We start from the raw sequence: 22,687 nt of genomic DNA, 5'->3' as shown, positions 1-22,687 counted from the left end.
ATTAATAAATTATTTTTATAAAATTTTACTTGTCTTTCTTGTGTTAAATTAAATAATTTAAAAATATATTTTTGTTTCTTTCCAATCAACACGTTTATGAAAAGGCACTTATAATAATAAATTTTCAAAAAGAGGTCTTAAGTTGAAAAAAAAAAAAAAGAAATACTTGAAAATAGACATTTGCAGGGTGGCTCATTCATTTGATTTTCCATCTATGCTTGATCAATAAGATGACATTTTTGTCCATCTACATTAGATTGAATTGCACAACAATTTTACATCTTTCAAAGATTTTGACTCCATAATGTACGTGTGCCCCACGATTTTCCATTTCCCTTTTACATTCATCAAAATTTTCCGAGCAATGACACCATCCAAAGGTAATTAAAATAAATAAATAAAAAAATGTCAAGGAAGGTTGAAGTGATAGTGTGATGCAGAGCTATTTAAAATGGCTGTCTAAAAAGTCAAAACCTATGACATTTAAACTAATTCATTCACTAACACACAAAGCAAGAGGAATTGATTTATATTTTGAAAAATTTTAAAGTCACATTAGAATAGATTCAATGAGAAATTATATGATATCAACTAAAGCTAAAACCATTTATACCTGTCATATATGTATACTACATATATAAGAATTTGTTCTATGATGAGGAGAAAAACTTCTCCTGCTACAAATTATGTGAGGATAAAATAGATCAAATTCAACAAATTTTAAAAAGGATTTTATAAAATATAATAGTTAATATTGCAAAAAAAAAAAAAAAAAAAAAAGGAGTTTAATAAGATAAGATAACAGCACCAAGGAGAGATATTGGGAATAAAATTACTCTGTTTTTTTACAAATATCATAAATGGGCGGAATAGGTATAGAAAGCCACTTCACTTGGGCCCCATACGAGGCATTGATTTATTAATAGTGATGATTGTTTCCACGTTCAGGGCGGAGAAGCGTCTCGACCACCTGACTCATGGTGGGTCTTTCATCCTTGTCCAATTCCACACATTGCAGAGCCACTGCTACTAGAATTTCCATCTCACCCATGTCATATTGGCTTTCCATCGACGGGTCTAGGATTTCTTCAATTCTCGAAGCAACTGCAGTTCCACTATTCATCTTCCCTTTCACCCATGCCACCAAACTCTGACGTTCCCCTATGCCATCTGTACCGTGGATGGCATTTGCAACACTTCTTAGGCCGGTAATCATCTCCAGAACCACAATACCATAGCTATAAACGTCTACTTTGGAGGTGATGGGGAGGTTCAAAACCCATTCTGGAGCCATGTAACCTCTCGTTCCTCTGATCCTCGACAATCTCGAATCGTTGATTCCTCCTCTGTTCTGTAACTTTGACAGGCCGAAGTCTGCCACCTTTGGCTGATAATTAGAGTCTAGGAGTATGTTTTGAGGCTTCACATCGCAGTGTAGAACCCACTCCAAGCACTCTTCGTGTAAATAAGCCAGGCCTTTTGCTGTGCCCACCGCAATATCGAACCTCTTCTGCCAATCAAGTGTATTGGAAGTGAGGTTTTGTGCTAGTGATCCATGCTCCATGTATTCATAAACCAAGAGCCTGTGCTTCCCCTCAAAGCAATAACCCCACATCTCTATCAAGTTCATGTGGTTAAGCCTCCCAATGGTACTTACTTCTGCCAAGAATTCAGATTCTCCTTGGTTAGCTCCACTGAGCTCCTTGATGGCTGCTACTCGGTGGTCTGACAAGACACCTTTATATACAACCCCACCTCCTCCTCTTCCAATCTCCTCACTGAAACCCCGTGTTGCTTTCTTCAGCTCAGTATAGGTGAATTTTCTGAATCCCGTGGCAGCTAAAATGTAGCCTGGCGGATCTGTACTGGTGTTTTGCTTGGCCTTCATCAATAAACACCACACCATACAGATGCAAACCATCTCAACTGCTCCAATTGCCCACGCAAACCAGAGGATGAATTTTAACACTTCATTTTCGTGGGCTTTTGCATAAGATCTTACTAGCTGCTCTGAGCGGTTGCCTGAGCAATCTAACATGAATTCCTTAACCGGTTTTTCATAGGAAAGAAGACTAGCTTTAGGCAATTTTAGATATATATGTCCTAAAAAACCAGGCGAGCGGTATCCGTTGAGCAACAGCCGCTTAGGATAACATTTATGAACATCCGAATTATAGCTGTATTGATATCCTATGCAGCCACATATTTTCAAGCACAGTTTTTCACACTTCTGTAAGGTGTAATTGGGGTAATAGCCATAATCATAGCCGTAGAACTCAACGTGTGGGAGTAGGAGGAAACCAACCTTCTGTGAGTCGCAAGAAAGATTGAATTTTGGTATGCATCCATAAGTTCGGTCAGTGCGATTTTTCACCTCATATCCAGGTATGCAAGAGCATCTCCTTCCACTCCCAGAACCGGGCACATAGGTACAAACACTGTTGGGTCCGCATATTCCATGAACTTTGCATTGTTCCGTGAGGGCTTCCCCAGTAACAACCCACTTATTTCTCTCTTCCTCAAAACTGTATAATCGTAAGTTGCCATCAATATCCAGGGTCAATCTTCTCCGGACTCTCTCACCAAAATCCGAGGACTGAAGCTTAAAACCGTCGGATGAAGAAAAATAGCCAAAGTAATCTAGTAATGCAATTCTGCTGCTATTGTATGCCGATCTTCCCGCCTGCCAGCTTACAAGCCACGATGGGGGCCAGTAAATGCTTGAAGCGTCCCGCCCATCGAACACAAGACTGAGGACGTTATTGTTGTCAAAATAGAGCTTATAAAACCCTGAGAAAAAGTTGGTTTTGGTTCTTGAAGAGACCAGTCTCGTATTTCTGGTGAGTGGTTGGTGAGGGAGAAGGGTATCTGTTGGTGAATCGAAACTTTGCCATTGAATAACACCATCCGAGGTACGCAGCACAAGGTTACCAGTGTTGAAGAGGTGTAATTGCACCGGAGAAATCCCAACCCTCTTTATGGTCCAAACTATGAACCGCCCAGCATCTGTTAAGATAAGATCACCACTTTCTAGAAGGGAAAGCTTTGAGAAATTCCCATTAACTGGTTGGTTTCGGTTTGCCATCCAAACAACGGTATGTTTGCCGTCGTAGGATGGTTTGGTGAACCATATGGCAAGACAATAAGCATTATCACCGACGGGGTAGAAGCCAGCTGAGAAGATTCCACTTTGTGAAATCAAAACTTGTTCAGGCTTCCCAACTGAGAGGGATGAGCCTTGACTCAAACTGTCGAGGGTGGACGATGGAAGTGGAGAAGATAGAAGCAGAGTGAGAAGAAGCAAAAGAACTGGCGCACCCATGTGATCTATGAAATTGGATCAGTTGAAAAGGCCGTAGGGCTAAGCTTGAATCAAATTCAGGTAAGGAACACACAAATAATACTAATATTTATGGAAAAGACAAAGTTGCTCTTGACTTGTGCGGAGGGTAGAAAATCCCATGGGAAGATGAAAGCTAGAATGCCCCAGGTTCCAAGCTGCAGCCTCGTGTTTTGAAAAACGACCCAGCTTCCACAGATAAGGTTAAAAGTTTTCGTCCACTTCAATAATTATGCATTTGGGAGAATTATGTTTTAGGTCCACTTCAATAATTATGCATTTGGGAGAATTATGTTTTAGGGTAGATGGACCAAATTAACAAAAGGTTCATGTAACTCTTCAAATTGAGTTGAAGGATATGAAATAGTAACGGATAAATATACCATTTAAGAACACATATAAAATATTTTATAAAATTAAGTTAAATAATTTTTTTTCAATAATTTTTTTTTCAAAAATACTAAATTAAATAAAAGTGGTTTTCAAAAATATTAAATTAAATAATTTTTTTTCAAAAATATTAAATTAAATAATTTTTTTTCAAAAATATTAAATTAAATAAATTTTTTTTCAAAAATATTAAATTAAATAAAACTATTTAAAAAAATATTAAATTAAATAATTTTTTTAAATAGTTAAATAATTTTTTTCAATAATTTTTTTTCAAAAATACTAAATTAAATAAAAGTGGTTTTCAAAAATATTAAATTAAAATTTTTTTTTCAAAAATATTAAATTAAATAATTTTTTTAAATATTAAATTAAATAAATTTATTTTAAAAAAATATTAAATTAAATAAAAGTATTTTAAAAAAATATTAAATTACATAAAAGTATTTTTTTTAAATATTAAATTAAATCAAAAATATTAATTTTTTTCTCAAAATCAACAAAGGGCATTTTTGGAAATACTGAAGAATAATATCCTTCAACTCAATTTCCATACTTTCATTGAGTCTTGGGCTCAATTTGAAGAGTTACACGGACTTTTTGTTAATTTGGGGGCCATATACCCCTAAAACATAATTCTCCCTATGCATTTTCCCTTCGCGGGTCAGATTTTGTCTCCTCAACACTCACCTACCTTTGCTGGAAATTAATTGTATGGAGAATTACCGAATAGGGTACGCCCAAAAAAATAATTACTATAAAGGTGATGATTTTACCCTTAACATATTTTTTATATTATTTATAAATAAATTAAGATTGTCAATGATATAACTACGGGTTGATAGATAAATTATTGTTCAAAAGTCAACAATAATTTTTTCAAGCCGAGAAATAATTTATTATATAATTATAAAACTTATTTTTTTTCTTAATAAAATTAAAAATTAGAATAAAAATAAAAAATGTAAAAAAAACAATAAATGATATTTTGAAAATATTTTTTAAAAGTATTTTTGTTTTAAATAGTAAATTTAAATAACAAATTATATATAATTGTAAGGGTTAAACCCAAATTTTTGATTTAAAATTTGAATATTAATAATTACAATAAATGTGGGACTCATATACCATAACTGTATCAACAAATCAAGTGAAGACAGTTTTGGTATATTAAGCCTATTAAAATCCTCCCCAAGAATTATTAGAAGAGACTACCCTTTCTAGTAATTGTTTTACCCGGTCCACCCTATTGGGTAATTCTCCTTTAATTGTATGGGAAGGTTCCTATGGGTCAAGATTACATGAGTTTCACAAAGATACAAACTTTACACCAGTGTTTGTATTTTGTGTTTGGTTTCTGAAATTTGGAGAGAAAAAAAAAATAGGGAGTTGAGTGCTATGTGAAGTACTTGGAAAATATGGAAAAAGAAAGGAAATAAAAGTTAAAAGGAAATAAAAATAGATTTTAAATTAATAAATTATTTTTATATATAGGTAAAATTATTTTATTTAGTATATTGTTTCTCCATTTATATACCTTTTTAAGTATCATGTAAAAGTAAAAAAAAAAATTAAGCTGATAAATTATTTTATATGCTATCTTAAACTCATTTAAGTTAATATATTATTTTTTATATAAATATCAAATAATTAAAAATATATAAGTTTTTAATCAATTTTAATTATATCTTATTTTTTATTTTTATACTAAAATAAGATATTAAAAACCTATTTTTCTTAATATTCTTTTTGTCGAGACCCAATACTTTAAGAGTTTTCCACGCTTCATTTTCTGCACTGTTTCCTTTGGTTCTTCAAGGGCTTCGTCGATTCGGTGGTCTAAAAGAGATGTTTGGTGCTATTTCTGTCTGATAGAACTATCTTGGATACGAATTTGCGAGTCTAGGACACATTTGGAGGTTAGGGTTTCAGTTTTTGGGCATCTACTCTCTCCACCCGAGCTCCATTTCATTTTTATCGGATTCTCTTGGACTCCCATGGCTCCTAGACGAGAGTTAACTGCGGTTAGAACTCAAGGCAAGCGCCTAGCTGAGGCATCTCAGCCCTCTAAATGCCGAAAGACACATTTTGACACCGCTTTGGAGTTTCAGATTTGGGTTTCTAAATTGAAATAGGAGAAATTTTGGGTTGTCATGAGTGAAGAAAGATGAGAGAAAGCTTCCAAATAAGAAAGGAAAACATTCAGATTAAGTGGTCAGGTCGGGTGTTTTTTTTTTTAGAAGTTAAAAATTCAAAATTTAGTGTTTTTTCTTAATGTTAGTGGTCCTGTTGACATAGAGGTTAGGATGATGTTGAGCTAGAGAAACGAAAGGGCAATTTGGGCATAGAGGATAGAGCCGACTTAGAATGCACAAAAACAATAATATCTTCCCTTTTAATAGTTAAATCTCATATTCTAGCTAATTGGGGTTTGAATATAATATTACTTTCAAATATCTAGCTGGAAAACAACCTAGCTTCCACAAATGAGGTTAAAAGTCTTTGTCCACTTCAATAATTGTGCATTTTCCTTTCAACCGCTTGGCTCTTAAGACACTCTCCCAATGATATGTTGCCACCTTCCTTTGTAGTTATGGGAAGGTTCTCATGGGTCACGATTAAATGAGTTTCACAAAGATACAAACTTGAAAATGGGGAATATAGTGCTTTTTGAAGTATTTGGAAAATACAAAAGAAAAGATAAGAAAAAAAAAGTTAAAAGAAATAAAAATAGATTTTAAATCAATAAATTATTTTTATATGAAGTTTTAAACTCATATAATTTATTTTAATTGTTTTATAAAAAAATTACCTAATTTGAAAATACATAACTTTTTAATTTTTTTTTATAATTTTTAATAAAACTAAATATGAGAAAATTATTTTATTTATCATATTTTTGGTATACTAAATTTTTTCCCATCATACCTTGAAAAGTCAAAATTGGAAAAATGGGATATTGGAGGACCCTCAATTGTAATAATAATTATATGTGCACTAAAATGACAAAGACACCCTCTAACCATATTAATAATTAGTAGTTATACCAGCTCCACTCAACCATACCCTAAAAGTCCACGCCAAAATGACTTGAGTGGAGCCAACAGTTGTACCAATATAATCAAAATGACTTGAAGGCTCTCATGGGTCACGATCACATGAGTTTCACAATGATACAACCTTGAAAATAGGGAATGGGGTGCTATTTGAAGTATTTGAAAAATACAAAAAAAAAATTATATGAAAAAAAGTTAAAGGAAATAAAAATAGATTTTAAATCAATAAATTATTTTTATATCAAATTTCAAACTCATTTAACTTATTTTAATTGTTTTATAAAAAAAATTACCTAATTTAAAAATACATAACTTTTTAATTATATTATATTATATTATTTTTTACAATTTTTAATAAAACTAAATATGAGGAAATTATTTTATTTAGCATATTTTCCTATCCTTGTATACTAAATTTTTTCCGATAATACCTTGAAAAGTCAAAATTGGAAAAATGGGATATTGGAGGACCCTCAATTGTAATAATAATTATATGTGCACTAAAATGACAAAGACATCCTTTAACCATATTAATAATTAGTAGTGATACAAGCTCGACTCAACCATACCCTAAAAGTCCACGCCAAAATGACTTGAGCGGAGTCAACAGTTGTATCAATAATTGTACCAATATAATCAAAATCAGGTTCCATATTTATTGAGATATTATATTCAATAAGTGAGTCTTGAAAGAAAGCAGATGAATAAAATTCTTAGCATTAGTTCATCTTGGCCCACAAAGGCGGCGAGAAAACTACTATTAGATAGAATAAGAAAAGGATAAAAAGAGAGGGAGTAATACCAACACTATGATTTTAAATTCAATCTTGATTGAATAAAAGAAAATGTTTTACCCCTCGAATCGCAATAATTAAGCGTTTAAAAATTAGGGATAATTTCTTTGAAGTGTTCCTTGGCGAATGGAAAGTCACCCCACAAGTTGTGACCGTCGTTTCCCATTTGATCTTTCCCTGCTCTGGCCAATCAACATCAGACGTCACCTCTAAAATAAAACTCATAAAGGCCACTGGCCAGTCAGAGAGTCCCGGTTTCAGTAAATTTCATCACATTCATTGTATTTGGATCCAAACTGTTCACAGGTTAACCTTTGAACAGGCAACTTGGAACGATAAGCTTCTGTATGGCACAGAAATCATATGGCTCAGACTCACAGTTGACGAGTTCAGCTACATGGAAAAGAGATCAATTAAACATCTTATTTCTAGAATCTTTCTTCAGAATGACGTATCTCATAATAATTTTGTTGTTCCAAGTGGAAACTGCAAATTTTGAATGGCCCAAGTCATCCAATCAAAATAGATCCCATTAAAAATAGCGGGTCTTCATCCCATTATTTTGACGTTGACATGAAATGCTTTTAGAAACCCAACACGATGGCGCAAGCAAAACTTGGCCAGAGGGGCAATGTGAATTTCCCACTTTACCCCAGTCAAGGAGTCAATTTATTTTCTAAACTCTGGTAGCACCATACACTTGCATTCTCCATTTCCAATATCTGATCAGGAAACAGAGCACATAAACCATATCCCAAAACTCATGGATAGGACAGTTGGTTTCTTTGTTTTGGCTTTGCTATTAACTTGCTATCCATCTTCATCTGAAACTTATGATACTCTGAGCGAAGGCTCGTCTCTTTCCGTGGAGAAATCAAATGATGTTCTCATTTCAGCAAATGGTATATTCTCTGCTGGGTTTTATCAGGTCGGCAACAACACTTTCTGCTTCGCCATATGGTTCACAAAATCATCGGGTGCAACGACAGTTTGGATGGCGAACCGTGACCAACCGGTCAACGGTAGAGGCTCCAAGCTTTCTTTGTTGAGGAATGGCAATCTCATCTTAACTGATGCTGGTAAAATCATGGTTTGGATGATCAACACCGTTTCAACCTCATCTGCGAGATTACAGCTCCTTAACACCGGCAATCTTGTTCTATATGCTTGGGAGAAGACGGTGATTTGGCAGAGCTTTGACTCACCCACAGATACTCTTCTTCCTCACCAGATACTGACCAAAGATACCAGCCTTATCTCCTCAAGAAGCCAAAGCAACTATTCTTCTGGTTTTTATAAGCTATTTTTTGACAGTGATAACGTCATCCGCCTTCTCTTCAATGGTACTGAGGTTTCCAGCATCTACTGGCCAGACCCAAGCCTGGTGACCTGGGATGCTGGAAGGAGCACATACAACAACAGTCGAATCGCAGTATTCGATTCTTTGGGTTATTATAGAGCATCAGATGATTTGGCATTTCGGTCAGCGGATTTTGGTGCGGGGCCTCAGAGAAGATTGGCCCTCGATTTCGATGGCAATCTTAGAATGTATAGTCTAGAAGAAACGAGAGGAACCTGGTCGGTTTCATGGCAGGCTATCTCCCAACCATGCCAGATTCATGGCATCTGCGGACCCAACAGTCTCTGCAGTTACATCCCTGCTTATGGCAGAGGATGCTCTTGCATGCCTGGATTCAAGATTGTAAATTCAACTGACTGGTCTTATGGGTGCGCACCAGAAACTGATATCGCTTGTAACCAAACTGAGGTGGGCTTCTTCCCACTCCCTCATGTTCAACTCTACGGCTATGACTATGGTCACTACCCCAATTACACCTATGAAAGCTGTGAAAATCTATGCTTACAGTTGTGCAAATGCAAGGCCTTCCTGCTAAATTTTAGCGACGGCCTTTACGATTGTTACCCAAAGACCCTCTTGCTTAATGGATTCAGTTCGCCAAATTATCCTGGAACCATGTATCTAAAACTGCCTAAGGCTAGTCTCTTTCCCAGATATGATCCTCTTGAAGAATTCACCATGAATTGTTCAGGCAACACTCGTTATATACAGCTAGACAGAACATATCGCAAGGGCCATGAAAATGGGCCATTGAAGTTTTTGCTGTGGTTTGCCTACGTACTGGGAGTTCTAGAGGGGGTAACTGTCTTGCTGGTATGGCTTTTCTTATTTAGGGTACACCATGATCCAGTCTCGACCATGCAAGGCTACATCCTCGTTGCAAACGGGTTTAAAAGATTCAGCTATGCAGAGTTGAAGAAGGCCACGCGAGGTTTCACCCAAGAGATTGGAAGAGGAGGTGGAGGAGTGGTATATAAAGGTGTATTGCTTGATCGTCGAGTGGCAGCAATCAAGCGCCTCAAAGAAGCCAATCAAGGAGAAGCAGAATTTCTAGCAGAAGTGAGCACCATTGGAAGGCTTAATCACATGAACTTAATAGAGACGTGGGGATATTGCATAGAGGGGAAGCACCGGCTGTTGGTGTATGAGTACATGGAACATGGATCCTTGGCACAAAAGCTATCTTCCAATACTCTTGATTGGGAGAAGAGGTTCCAAATAGCGCTTGGCACGGCCAGAGGCCTAGCTTATTTACACGAAGAATGCTTGGAGTGGGTTCTGCACTGTGACGTCAAGCCTCAGAACATACTCTTGGACTCTGATTACCAGCCAAAAGTGGCCGATTTTGGGATGTCGAAACTGCGAAACAGAGGAGGGCTTGACAATTCAAGTTTCTCGAGGATCAGAGGAACCAGAGGATACATGGCTCCTGAATGGGTATTCAACCTTCCCATAACCTCCAAGGTAGACGTTTATAGCTATGGAATCGTGGTTTTGGAGATGGTGACAGGGAAGAGCCCAACTGCTATCCCCGATACTGATGCCCAAGGAGAGACAGAGCAGCGTGGATTGATTAAATGGGTGAGGGATCGAAAGAATGGGATTGGTGCCAGGGGGTCGTGGATTGAAGGCATCCTGGACCCTGTGATGCAAGGCGGATGCGACATGCGCCAGTTGGAAATTCTGATTAGTGTTGCCTTGGAATGTGTGGAGGAAGACAGGGACTCAAGACCCACGATGAGCCAGATAGTTGAGAAGCTTGTGCGCCCGGAGGAGAGGCCGGAGCTGGAAGGCTACCTCACTCTGTCCTGAAACATGGGTACAGGGGTTTTTGTCGGTACATGTTTCAAGAAATAAAATAAGGAAAAAATGAATTGAAGGTAAAATTAGATGAAGTGAAAAACGAAACGGTGCAGTTTGAAAAATACCAAATTTGAATATGATATCCTAATGTATCTATCTTTTAATAAATGTTGTTTTTTCGTCTTTATCTTTCTTTTGAGAAATTATGAAATTCTTGCTCAAGTCCATATATCACCACCATCTTCCCTTGGCATAAAAAAAATTGGTCCTTAATCCATTCAAGTGTTTTTTATTATTTACTTATTTCAATTAAATTTAACGCAATTGTTATTTTTCTCATGTCTACTTCATTTGGAAACTAAAATTTCCTAAAATAAAAGATTTTATAAAAGAATAGAGTAGATAACGTTGAACGTTGCAATGAAGACATTTAATGTTTGTTTTTTTACTTAATTTTAATTAAAATTAAAAATTAAATAATAGTTAATAATATTAAATATTAAACTGTTTATTTTTTTATATTTTATTTTTATTAAATAAGTAAAATAATAATAAATTATTTTTAATATTTAGAAGAAATCATATATTTTTTATTTAATAAAAAATTTTAAGAAATAAATAATAAGTTAACAAAAGGTTTAAAAAAAAAACCAAAATAAAAAATTAAGAAAGCAAACAATACTTTAGTTTTTTAACATTATATAATAACTTCATGACGTGAGAAAACACTTGCTCGTCTTTTTCTTTTAGGACAATAATTCTAAAGCTAGAATTTTTAGGGGATAGACCATTAGTGTTTTGGGATATGTCTACAAAACATGTGCCGTCAAGCTTTCTATTACGTCAATTCGCCCCTTTCCCCGCTAATATTTAGACCCATGATCACAAAAAAAAAAGGGTACACTTAAATGAATTAAATTTTCAATATGAGACTTTCTACTTGTGTCTTATGTACATGACATGCCAAGTCCTTAAATTTGATGCCCATAAAAGTAACATAACACTTTGTTTGTGAGTAAATTCTAAGCCGTGTTTGTATACGAGAAAATACAAAAAAAAAAATAAAAAAGGGAGAAAAAGTGATTAAAAATAAAATAAAAAAATTCATCTTTGATTATGTATGAAAATCTTGCATGTTAAGCTATGCATATGATATGTTTTTAGTGAAATATATGTTTTTATAAAATCAATATAAAAAAAGGGAAGGAAAATAAAATTAATATAAAAAGATAATAACATCCATACTTCACATGATCAAAAATTTTGTACTACTAAAAACTAGTTTTAAAAAATTAAGTGAAGCAAGCATTGCTCCCCATAGCCCATTGGTCTTTCAACTCAATGAAATTGGTCTTTCATAATTGAATAATACAAACGGTCCATGCTCCAAATCCAACCACATAAGATAAAGCAAAGAAGAAGAAGAAAAAGAATCTATGTCATATACTATAAAATTAAATCTAAATTTTATAAAAATGTATTTATTTGTGCATGATCAAAATTATTTGTTTATATTAGTATAACTATTATTTGTTTATATTAGTTTGATTATCCTTGGGTAAATGAAAAAGATAAAATGTCTTCACAATAATTAATTACATAAAAAGATACTAAGTACCATTTGTACAAATGTTTAGTTTGTAGTATTAAAATTTGAAGAAATTAAATGTGAAATGAGTCCAAGGCTTCACATAATATATATGTTTCATTAGTGTATTGTAAAATCCAATCAACTATCAAGAAGGAATGTTTGCAAATATTATTTTTCAGTAATTAAAATTATTTGTTAACATTGTTTTTTTTCTTATTTGAATTTTATGTCAAATCATTACAAAAATATTTTTCTACCTTTTTGTTAAGTAGAAAAATGCTTGATTAATAAAAGAGATGTATTGTCGACATACACTTCAAGGCCCCTATTGTAAATATATTTCAAATGTTTTCTTTCAATTTTCTTGTTTGATTCGAATCAAACGAATACATTGATATCACGCTTGCACATATATCTAATTTATTTTCTTTTCATTTAGAAACAATGTATAAGGGGTGTATACTAGTTATACAAAATATGTATAAAACACTTTATTGAATTTTATACCAAGGCATTAGCATACGTTCTTTATGTACATACGCCGTCTCATTCATTATGTTAGTGTTTATTCATAATATATAATATATGTAAATTGATTATATGAAACATTATATTAATTTTCTACTAATTATTGAAGGTATGTCAAATGAATAAAAATAAAATAAGAATTTAAAATTAATAAATTGTAATTATAAAAAAAATTGTACCTTTCATTGTTTTAGATTAAATAATTTAAAAATATATAAATAAGAGAGAAAAAAAATTATATTTTTAGTATTTTTGTTTCTTTCCCCAGAGCCAAACATAACCTCAACTGGTTTAGGTCAACATGTTTACGAAAAGACACTCATAAAAAGTTAGGGATTCAAATATTTTTAATAATAAATTTACAGAAAGAGGTCTTGAGTTGAAAATAAAAATAAAAAAATCTAATGAAATACTTTGAAAATAGACCTTTGCTGGGTGGCTCGTTCATTTCACTTTCAATCATTATTTTACATGTCATCCACCATGTCTGATTTGATGTGTTGCCCCATTTCCACCTCCATCTATGCAAGACAGCAAGACCAATAAAATGACATTTTGTCCTTATATGTTGTATGGTGACCCACAATTTTCCATTTCCCTTTCACATTCATCAAAATTTCCTAAGCAATGATATCACCGAAAAGGTAGTTAAAATAAATGAATTGTCACATTCATCATATATGTAGTATACCTTTCATATATGTATACTACATAGAAAAGAATTTGTTCCATGATGAAGAGCGAAATTTAGAAGTGTTACAAATTATGCGAGGGTAAGATAAGAGTACGAGGGAGAGATATTGGGAATAAAATTCTATGTAATATTTATTAGTTAAATCTTTATTTTATATAAAGTTGGGAGGAGGGTAGCAACAATATTAAAGAGATATAAGGGAATAGATGATCATCCATTCTAATTGATTTAGTAAGAAGTTCGGTATTTTATAATAATTAAAAAACTATTTATAAATTACAATTATAAACTTGAATTTAAAAATAATATAAAATTTTGGTAATCAAGTTATCTCTTAAAAAAATACTTTGATACAGTGACATAATATTAAATATTTTTTTTTAAAAAAAATTAAATAATTTTTTACTTAACATTTGAGAAGGTTGACATTAAAATTTATAACCAAGTTGTATCTTTTAAAAAGACACTTCAATATAATTATATTGTATGTTGTATCAAAAGATTTGGCTTCTCAATTATTCTACTTAAAATTACTCAGTTCTTTTACAAATATCATAAATGGGCGGAACAGGTATAGAAAGCCACCTCACTTGGGCCCCATACGAGGCATTAATTTATTAGTAGTGATGATTGTTTCCACGTTCAGGGCGGAGAAGCGTCTCGACCACGTGACTCATGGTGGGTCTTTCATCCTTGTCCAATTCCACACATTGCAAAGCCACTGCTACTAGAATTTCCATCTCACCCATGTCATATTCGCCTTCCATCGACGGGTCTAGGATTTCTTTCATCCACGAAGCAACTGCAGTTGCTCCATTCATCTTCCCTTTCACCCATGCCACCAAACTCTGACGTTCCCCTATGCCATCTGTACCGTGGATGGCCATTGAAGCACTCCTTTGGCCGGTAACCATCTCCAGAACCACAATACCATAGCTATAAACGTCTACTTTGGAGGTGATGGGGAGGTTCAAAACCCATTCTGGAGCCATGTAACCTCTTGTTCCTCTGATCCTCGACAATCTCGAATTGTTGATTTCTCCTCTGTTCTGTAACTTTGACAGGCCGAAGTCTGACACCTTTGGCTGATAATTAACGTCTAGGAGTATGTTTTGAGGCTTCACATCGCAGTGTAGAACCCACTCCAAGCACTCTTCGTGTAAATAAGCCAGGCCTTTTGCTGTGCCCACCGCAATATCGAACCTCTTCTGCCAATCAAGTGTATTGGAAGTGAGGTTTTGTGCTAGTGATCCATGCTCCATGTATTCATAAACCAAGAGCCTGTGCTTCCCCTCAAAGCAATAACCCCACATCTCTATCAAGTTCATGTGGTTAAGCCTCCCAATGGTACTTACTTCTGCCAAGAATTCAGATTCTCCTTGGTTAGCTCCACTGAGCTGCTTGATGGCTGCCACTCGGTGGTCTGATAAGACACCTTTATATACAACCCCACCTCCTCCTCTGCCAATCTCCTCACTGAAACCCCGTGTTGCTTTCTTCAGCTCAGTATAGGTGAATTTTCTGAATCCCGTGGCAGCTAAAATGTAGCCTGGCGGATCTGTACTGGTGTTTTGCTGGGCCTTCATCAAGAAACACCACACCATACAGATGCAAACCATCTCAACTGCTCCAATTGCGCACGCAAACCAGAGGATGAACTTTAACACTTCATTTTCGTGGGCTTTTGCATAAGATCTTACTAGCTGCTCTGAGCGGTTGCCTGAGCAATCTAACATGAATTCCTTAACCGGTTTTTCATAGGAAAGAAGACTAGCTTTAGGCAATTTTAGATATATATGTCCTAAAAAACCAGGCGAGCGGTATCCGTTGAGCAACAGCCGCTTAGGATAACATTTATAAACATCCGAAGTATAGCTGTATTGAAATCCCATGCAGCCACATATTTCCAAGCACAGTTTTTCACACATCTGTAAGGTGTAATTGGGGTAATAGCCATAATCATAGCCGTAGAACTCAAAGTGTGTGAGTAGGAGGAAACCAACCTTCTGTGAGTCGCAAGAAAGATTGAATTTAGGAATGCATCCATAAGTTCGGTCAGTGCGATTTTTCATCTCATATCCAGGTATGCAAGAGCATCTCCTTCCACTCCCAGAACCAGGCACATAGGTACAAATACTGTTGGGTCCGCATATTCCATGAATGTTGCATTGTAGCGTGATGGCTTGCCAAGTAACAACCCACTTATTTCTCCCTTCCTCAAAACTGTATAATCGTAAGTTGCCATCAATATCCAGGGTCAATCTTCTTTGGACTCTCTCACCAAAATCCGAGGACTGAAACTTCAAATCGTCGGATGAAGAAAAATAGCCAAAGTAATCTAGTAATGCAGTTCTGCTACTGTTGTATGCCGATCTTCCCGCCTGCCAGCTTACAAGCCACGATGGGGGCCAGTAAATGCTTGAAGCTTCCGGCCCATCGAAGACAAGAATGAGGACATTATTGTTGTCAAAATAGAACTTATAAAACCCTGAGAAAAAGTTGGTTTTGGTTCTTGAAGAGACAAGTCTCGTATTTCTGGTGAGTGGTTGGTGAGGGAGAAGGGTATCTGTTGGTGAATCGAAACTTTGCCATTGAATAACACCATCCGAGGTACGCAGCACAAGGTTACCAGTGTTGAAGAGGTGTAATTGCACCGGAGAAATCCCAACCCTCTTTATGGTCCAAACTATGAACCGCCCAGCATCTGTTAAGATAAGATCACCACTTTCTAGCAGCGAAAGCTTTGAGAAATTCCCATTAACTGGTTGGTTTCGGTTTGCCATCCAAACAGCGGTATGTTTGCCGTCGTAGGATGGTTTGGTGAACCATATGGCAAGACAATAAGCATTATCACCGACGGGGTAGAAGCCAGCTGAGAAGATTCCACTTTGTGAAATCAAAACTTGTTCAGGCTTTCCAACTGAGAGGGATGAGCCTTGACTCAAACTGTCGAGGGTGGACGATGGAAGTGGAGAAGATAGAAGCAGAGTGAGAAGAAGCAAAAGAACTGGCGCATCCATGTAATCTATGAAATTGGATCAGTTGAAAAGGCCGCAGGGCTGAGCTTGAATCAAATTGTGGGAAGGAACACACAAATAGTACTAATATTTATGGAAAAGACAAAGTCGCTCTTGACTTGTGCGGATGGTAGAAATTCCCATGGGAAGATGAAAGCTAGATGGAATAAAAATGGTAACGATGATGATGATGGAATATGAATGCCCCAGGTTCCAAGCTGCAGCCTCGTGTTTTGAAAACGAACCAGCTTCTAAAGATAAGGTTAAAAGTCTCCGTCCACTCCAATAATTGTGCATTCTCCCTTCAACCGCCAGTCAGATTTTGTCTCCTAAGACACTCACCCAATGACATGTTGCCGCCTTCCTTTGCAGGAAATTAATTGTATGGGAAGGTTACATGGGTCAGGATTACATGAGTTTCGCAAAGATACAAACTTTAAACCTGTGTTTGTATTTTATGTTTGGTTTAGGGGAAAGAAAAAAAAAAGAAAAGGAAAGAAAAGTTAAAGGAAATAAAAATAGATTTTAAATTAATAAATTATTTTTATATATAAATTTATTTATTTTATTTAGTATATTTTTTCTTTATTTATATACCTTTTTAAGTATCATGTAAAAGTAAAAGAAAAAAAATATTTAAATTGACAAATTATTTTATATACTATCTTAAACTCATTCAAGTTAATATATTTTTTTATACATAAATATCAAATAATTTAAATATATATAGGTTTTTAATTAATTTTAATTATATCTTATTTTTTATTTTTCATACTAAAATAAGATATTAAAAACCTATTTTTTTAATATATTTTTTCTTTTCTTAATAGTTTTTTTGAAACCAATCATATTATTAATCTACCTATACCGACTTATCATCCAATATGGTAATATGGGGTACGAATAAAAGTGCAAATTTTCTATTCTATTTTTATTAATAATTAAATATAAGATATAACTTAACCCAGAGAGAATTTTTTTTGGGTTTAATTTTGTAACTTCCTTATATCATTTGAAAGTTACTTTTTGAAATACTGTTGAATGAACTTATTTAGTAGGATAGAGTATATTATTTTCTTATTTTATTGTACTTGACGTAATAAATTAATAATGCATGCAATTTAAAACTAACTTAATAATTTAAATAAAATATTAACTAAAGTAAAAAATAAATTTTTTTTAGAATGAATAGATTCAAACACCATCAATCAATAAACTAGATACTAGTAGAGCTAGATTGGGCCTAAGGGGCACCTACCCTTGAAAATGTTAAGAATAAAAAATAAATAGATTCAAACACCATCAATCAATAAATTAGGCACCGGCCCGAGCCAGGTAGGGCCTAGGGGAGCCATCTCCCCTTGTGAAAATGTTGGAAAATAAAAGATTCAATTCTTACAATAGGATGATTTAAACTCAAAACTAATAATGTCTCCCTTAACAATAATAAAAAGTCTTGACTATTGGGCTAAACCCATATATGTATTAAAAGTCGCCACCCTTAGATCAAATTGTTGGTTCCGTCACTAAAACTAGGTATAATTTATTGGGTAATACAATTACTTAAGAGTGATTATGTATTCTAAACAAGATACAATACTATATGAAAAAAGGATAATAGTATATTTTTATCTTTATGTGTCTATATATATTATTGGAGTAAATTTCATTTATGTCTCTTAAGATTTTGAGAGCCACGCTTACAATCTGCTACAAAAGCTAATCAAGTTGATCCGCCCTGCACAACCAACAACTACAAGGGTCCAACACAACATTCCACCGTCAAGTATTTTATTTGATGCTGCAAAGAGATCAGAGATGCATCCAACCTCAAGGACTAGCTTGACTTCATATTATTAAAATTAATATTTAAATTTTATATAGTCTTACATTAAATATAGTGTCTATATCATTTTAAAAAATAATATTTATATATTAATGTAAAATTACATAAAATATTTATTATTTTAAATTCAATGTATTAAGTTTGGATTCAATTTTTTCTCTATGCGCTCTTTTCCCTTTTAATGGGCCACTTGGAATAATATTAATGATTCTGGAAAAGACAAAGTCGCTCGACTTGTGTAGAGGGTAAAAATTCCATGGAAAGAGGAAAGCTACCTGCAATAATATTAATGATGATGATGGAACATGAATGCCCCAGGTTCCAAGCTCCGGCCTCATCTTTGAAAAAACGACTAGCTTCCACAAATGAGGTCAAAAGTCTTTTTCCACTTCAATAATTGTGCATTTTCCTTTCAACCGCGGGTCAGATTTTGGCTCCTAAGCACTCCAAGTGGAAACAGAAGCAAGACCAATGGTGCAGGCATCGTTTGTGTGAACTGCTAGAAGAACGGTTGCCAAGGGTCGTCAATCAAAGCCTTGTGAAGATGGTCGGGAAGAACACAAAGAAAGCCCGACCCTAACGGTTGATACGTTGGACATATTATTATCAAGCATATCGCGGAGAGCCAGATCGCAGTAAATGTCGATGATTTGTTCTCACTTCAACGACAATTAATGGTCCTACATAAAATTTGTAATCAATATAAATCTAAAAAATTATCATCAGGAAACACCCCTCTCCTCTCATGTACCCTTAGTCACACATATTCATTTTACAAATTAAACTGAATGTCCGTAGGAACCCATATTTGGAGCTTAGAAATTTAGATAAGGTACAAGGCATTTGTTTCCCATACTTCTGATAGTGCCTAAGAATGTACACATTACTGGCACCACTCCCGCTTACTCATGTTGCTTATCAGGGGTTTTGACACCATGTTCCCCTCAATTTAAATTTAAGGAAGTATCTAAAAATATTAAGGTGTGGGAAAAAAACTTTTTGAATCATTTTTGAGTTGAGAACCATAATAAATCAGAGGGTAACCTATTAATACCTGGTCAACTGAGGATGAATTCCTCTCTTAGACGTGGCAGTGGAAGCTCTCGTTCCGGTGTCGGAATTTGGGTTTTTTGCTTCCTGCACAAAGATGCCCGAACGGGTTGTCTGGACACACCCTCCAAAGGCCAAGTTAGACGCTAGAAATAATGGAAACCCTTATAGATAGAGAGAGTGGTTGAGATAACTCACAATGTCCTCTTTTCTATTATATTTTAGTAGAGTTTTTATAATGTTTAAATGTAAAGCCAAGCTCCGTAGTGCTGAACTGGCCCTTATAGTGATGATTGTGCAGTAGTGACAAGACAATCATCACATCTGCAGGCGGCTAGGGGCTGTGTCATACGACACGTCATGACACAGCTTGCCGTCCTTCAACCTTGTTGATGGCGTGAGGCTGAGCATGCCTATCTATTGAAGCAGACATAAAGATGAGAAGAGTCTCATCAATCAATCTAGTGTCAACTAACCATGGTCTTGTATACCAGAGAGGATTTGAGGCTATCAAGGGTGTGTAGGCCACTCAACAACGCAAATGGTCCGGACAAAATGTTTCTGGATGCCTTGGAGGTTGGTGATAAAGAACTGACACATGACCTAGTTGGGATGATGTCACGTGATCAGACGCGTGGAAGTACTTGTGGATGGACCCGTGGAATAAGGCCCCCACATAACCGTCTTGGGACCAACACAAGTTAATCGTATGGTCACCATGTTCTTGAGAACACGACTGTGTGTGGCTATATTCACAAGAACATGGCTACATGACCGTGTTCTCAATAACACCACAAAATGATATCAAAAAATATTTTTTTGTTATAAATAGTTATCATCCCAAGCAATCAAAAGGTAATAAATGGACCCATAGTAAAAAATAAAAATCAAGGAAGGTTATGGAAGAATGTAATTTTATTGTGAAAATTTTAATGACGGATATAACTTGTTTTTTAGTGTAGGAATAAGAATAAAAAAAATCCATTAATGTGAACATTAAAATTTATTTTTATAGATTTTGATTCCTATTTTTTATTTGATAGTGTTCTCATCCTATTTTTATGCATCTTCTCATGAATTAAGCACATCCTAATAATTGTCAATTTGTCAGCCAGATCGTACTTCTCTCCATACATTTAAAGACTATAAAAGTAAAAGAAAATGTCATGCTGCCGCGCCATAAATGTATGTTCCTTCGAAGTATATGATTAATTCTTAACTATGGTTAGAAAACAGTTCCTTAAACCATTGCATGACATTTTAAGATTGCTGAATCAGAATGCTTGATGAAAATATGCAATTAGATGATAAAATTATTCATTCACATTTTACCTCAAAAATCAGTTAAGTCTAAAAATAAATAAATTTAAATTTTATTTTATTAAAGGAAAACTTCTAAATTCCTTTTTAAAATAAATAAAAAATTTCTAATTACTCTCAAATTCACCTAACTCTTTTTTTAGTTTTTTTTTGTTATTTGGTAACTTGCAAAGAAAAACAATTAAAAGTGTTTTTTTTTAAATATTTTTAGTAATTAAAAAATAGTTTTAAAAATTTTATAAAAAAAAACATCTCTCCCACCAAGAAAGTTAATAAAATTATTAAAATATATTAAACTTGAGAATATCTATTTTTTAAAAAAAAAAGAAAAAAAGGAAGGCGCAAAATGCTTAAAAATAGCCTAAAAAATTGTTACCAAAAACACAAAAAGCCCTTTAAGACTAGATTACGAGAATTTTGAAGAAAATATATTACCATTAATAAAATTTTAAATTTTTCCTTCCGGGAATAAAAGTTATAATTTTAAGCTTTGAAATTATAAGATGATAAAATATGAATTAAGAGTAACTGATCTGTTGAAAGTCTTACCCAAACGAATGAGACATTAATCATAAGAAGTAGCGGAATACCTGTCTGATTTTCCTCAAGGCTTCATTGTCACTGTCCCAAGATAAAAACTTTGTCATGTATAAAATATTAATACCAAAATATCTTTAATTTATCCCTCTCATCTACCATGCTCATATCAATTTACAAATTTAAACAAAACATAAGCAGCTCCCCAAATTTGGAACTTTGTACAAGGAAAGATGCAACTAAGTATTTATGCCCCATAGTTCTGATGTTATCTATGAATATGAACATTAGAGACACCATGTGTCCCAGCTTAGTCATCTTCGGCTCACAAAAAATATGTAACATGATAATCATGCGGAAGAAATATATGAGGTGAGGAAAGGCACTCTGATCTTCTGCAGGAACCTGTATGGGAAAAAATATTAATCTGTCAGATTGTGTATACTAAAGATGATGAACGTGCAACGTCATTGTACACTTCAATTATTGAGCAATGTATTTGCAATGAATTGAAACCTTTTTGGCCTTTTCTCTGTGCTCTAAACAAAAGCATTAGCCTCAGAACCCATTAGTCAGACCTAATTTAATACAAGCGTTGTTCACAACTATAATATCACCAACTTTCCAAAAAGATGTGATAGGTTCATAAATGACAGGATGCAATTATTGAGCTTCAACATCCAACCACCAACTGATCCAATGACCAACCCGTTGAAGCTGAGATTTTTTTTCCTACTCTCTCTTCATTTTTAAGGATAGCTGCCACACCGCAACAAAGTTTACACCAAATCTTTTGCACATGGCGACACTCTAGGAAGCTCTCTAAGTCCATCCTTTTTAAATTCCATAAAATACACTGACAACAAACAAATAAGGCAACACAATACAACACTTAAAACAAAAAACTATTGGTTTCTAAGAGCCCATTTGATAATGATTTTAAGAAATGTTTTTAAATTTTTTAACACTCAAAATTTTTTATCATTTGAGTGTTAGATAAACTAAGAACGTTTTTAAAATCACTATCAAACACAACTTAATTCCAACTCTCCAAGTAATTACAAGAAAAGGGTCAAAATAGTAAGAGACTACAACTCTTCGTAAATACATATAGAGGAGGCCTGATATTGTACACTATATATAGGGATAAATTACATTCATGCTTTTGTAGTCAGCGCACTAACACGACCCACACTCCAGTTTTTCCAGCCCATGGTCTCATCCATTATCACCTACCTGTCCCAACAGTAAGATTTCATGCCCTGCTCATGCCACCTATCACAGCAGTTGCTTTGCATACACTACTCATGTCTACCTGTAGTGATGGTCGGTTGACCACTCTCCCCATCATGTATTCATTA

At 34.4% G+C, this 22,687-nt stretch overlaps 4 protein-coding genes across 4 annotated transcripts in view; 1 reads left to right on the top strand and 3 right to left on the bottom strand.

The window, feature by feature from the left end:
- Positions 1-789: 789 nt before the first annotated feature.
- LOC117906376 (putative receptor protein kinase ZmPK1) lies at positions 790-3,358 on the bottom strand. The gene has a single exon (XM_034819375.1). The coding sequence runs from the start codon at positions 3,320-3,322 to the stop codon at positions 920-922; it is 2,403 nt and encodes an 800-aa protein (XP_034675266.1). The 5' UTR covers positions 3,323-3,358; the 3' UTR covers positions 790-919.
- A 4,903-nt stretch (positions 3,359-8,261) lies between these two features.
- LOC117907941 (putative receptor protein kinase ZmPK1) lies at positions 8,262-10,930 on the top strand. Its single transcript, XM_034821625.1, has one exon. It carries the CDS (start codon positions 8,344-8,346, stop codon positions 10,750-10,752), a length of 2,409 nt encoding a protein of 802 aa, XP_034677516.1. The 5' UTR covers positions 8,262-8,343; the 3' UTR covers positions 10,753-10,930.
- Positions 10,931-14,043: 3,113 nt separating this feature from the next.
- Positions 14,044-16,917, bottom strand: LOC117905989 (putative receptor protein kinase ZmPK1). Its single transcript, XM_034818901.1, has one exon. It carries the CDS (start codon positions 16,574-16,576, stop codon positions 14,174-14,176), a length of 2,403 nt encoding a protein of 800 aa, XP_034674792.1. The 5' UTR covers positions 16,577-16,917; the 3' UTR covers positions 14,044-14,173.
- A 2,870-nt stretch (positions 16,918-19,787) lies between these two features.
- LOC117907467 (putative receptor protein kinase ZmPK1) overlaps positions 19,788-22,687 on the bottom strand; it is a 4,087-nt gene continuing 1,187 nt past the window's right edge. Inside the window, exons 2-3 of the mRNA XM_034821012.1 lie at positions 21,380-21,410; positions 19,788-19,886 (exon numbers count right to left, since the gene is read on the bottom strand). Of these exons, the coding sequence (XP_034676903.1) occupies positions 19,788-19,886; positions 21,380-21,410 (130 nt within the window). The remainder of the gene's footprint in view (positions 19,887-21,379; positions 21,411-22,687) is intronic.

The sequence above is a fragment of the Vitis riparia genome, chromosome 18 (assembly GCF_004353265.1).
Source record: "Vitis riparia cultivar Riparia Gloire de Montpellier isolate 1030 chromosome 18, EGFV_Vit.rip_1.0, whole genome shotgun sequence".
Classification (NCBI taxonomy): Eukaryota; Viridiplantae; Streptophyta; class Magnoliopsida; order Vitales; family Vitaceae; genus Vitis; species Vitis riparia.
The sequence above is the reverse complement of the archived record's forward strand: the minus strand, read 5'-3'. Positions and strand labels throughout refer to the sequence as shown.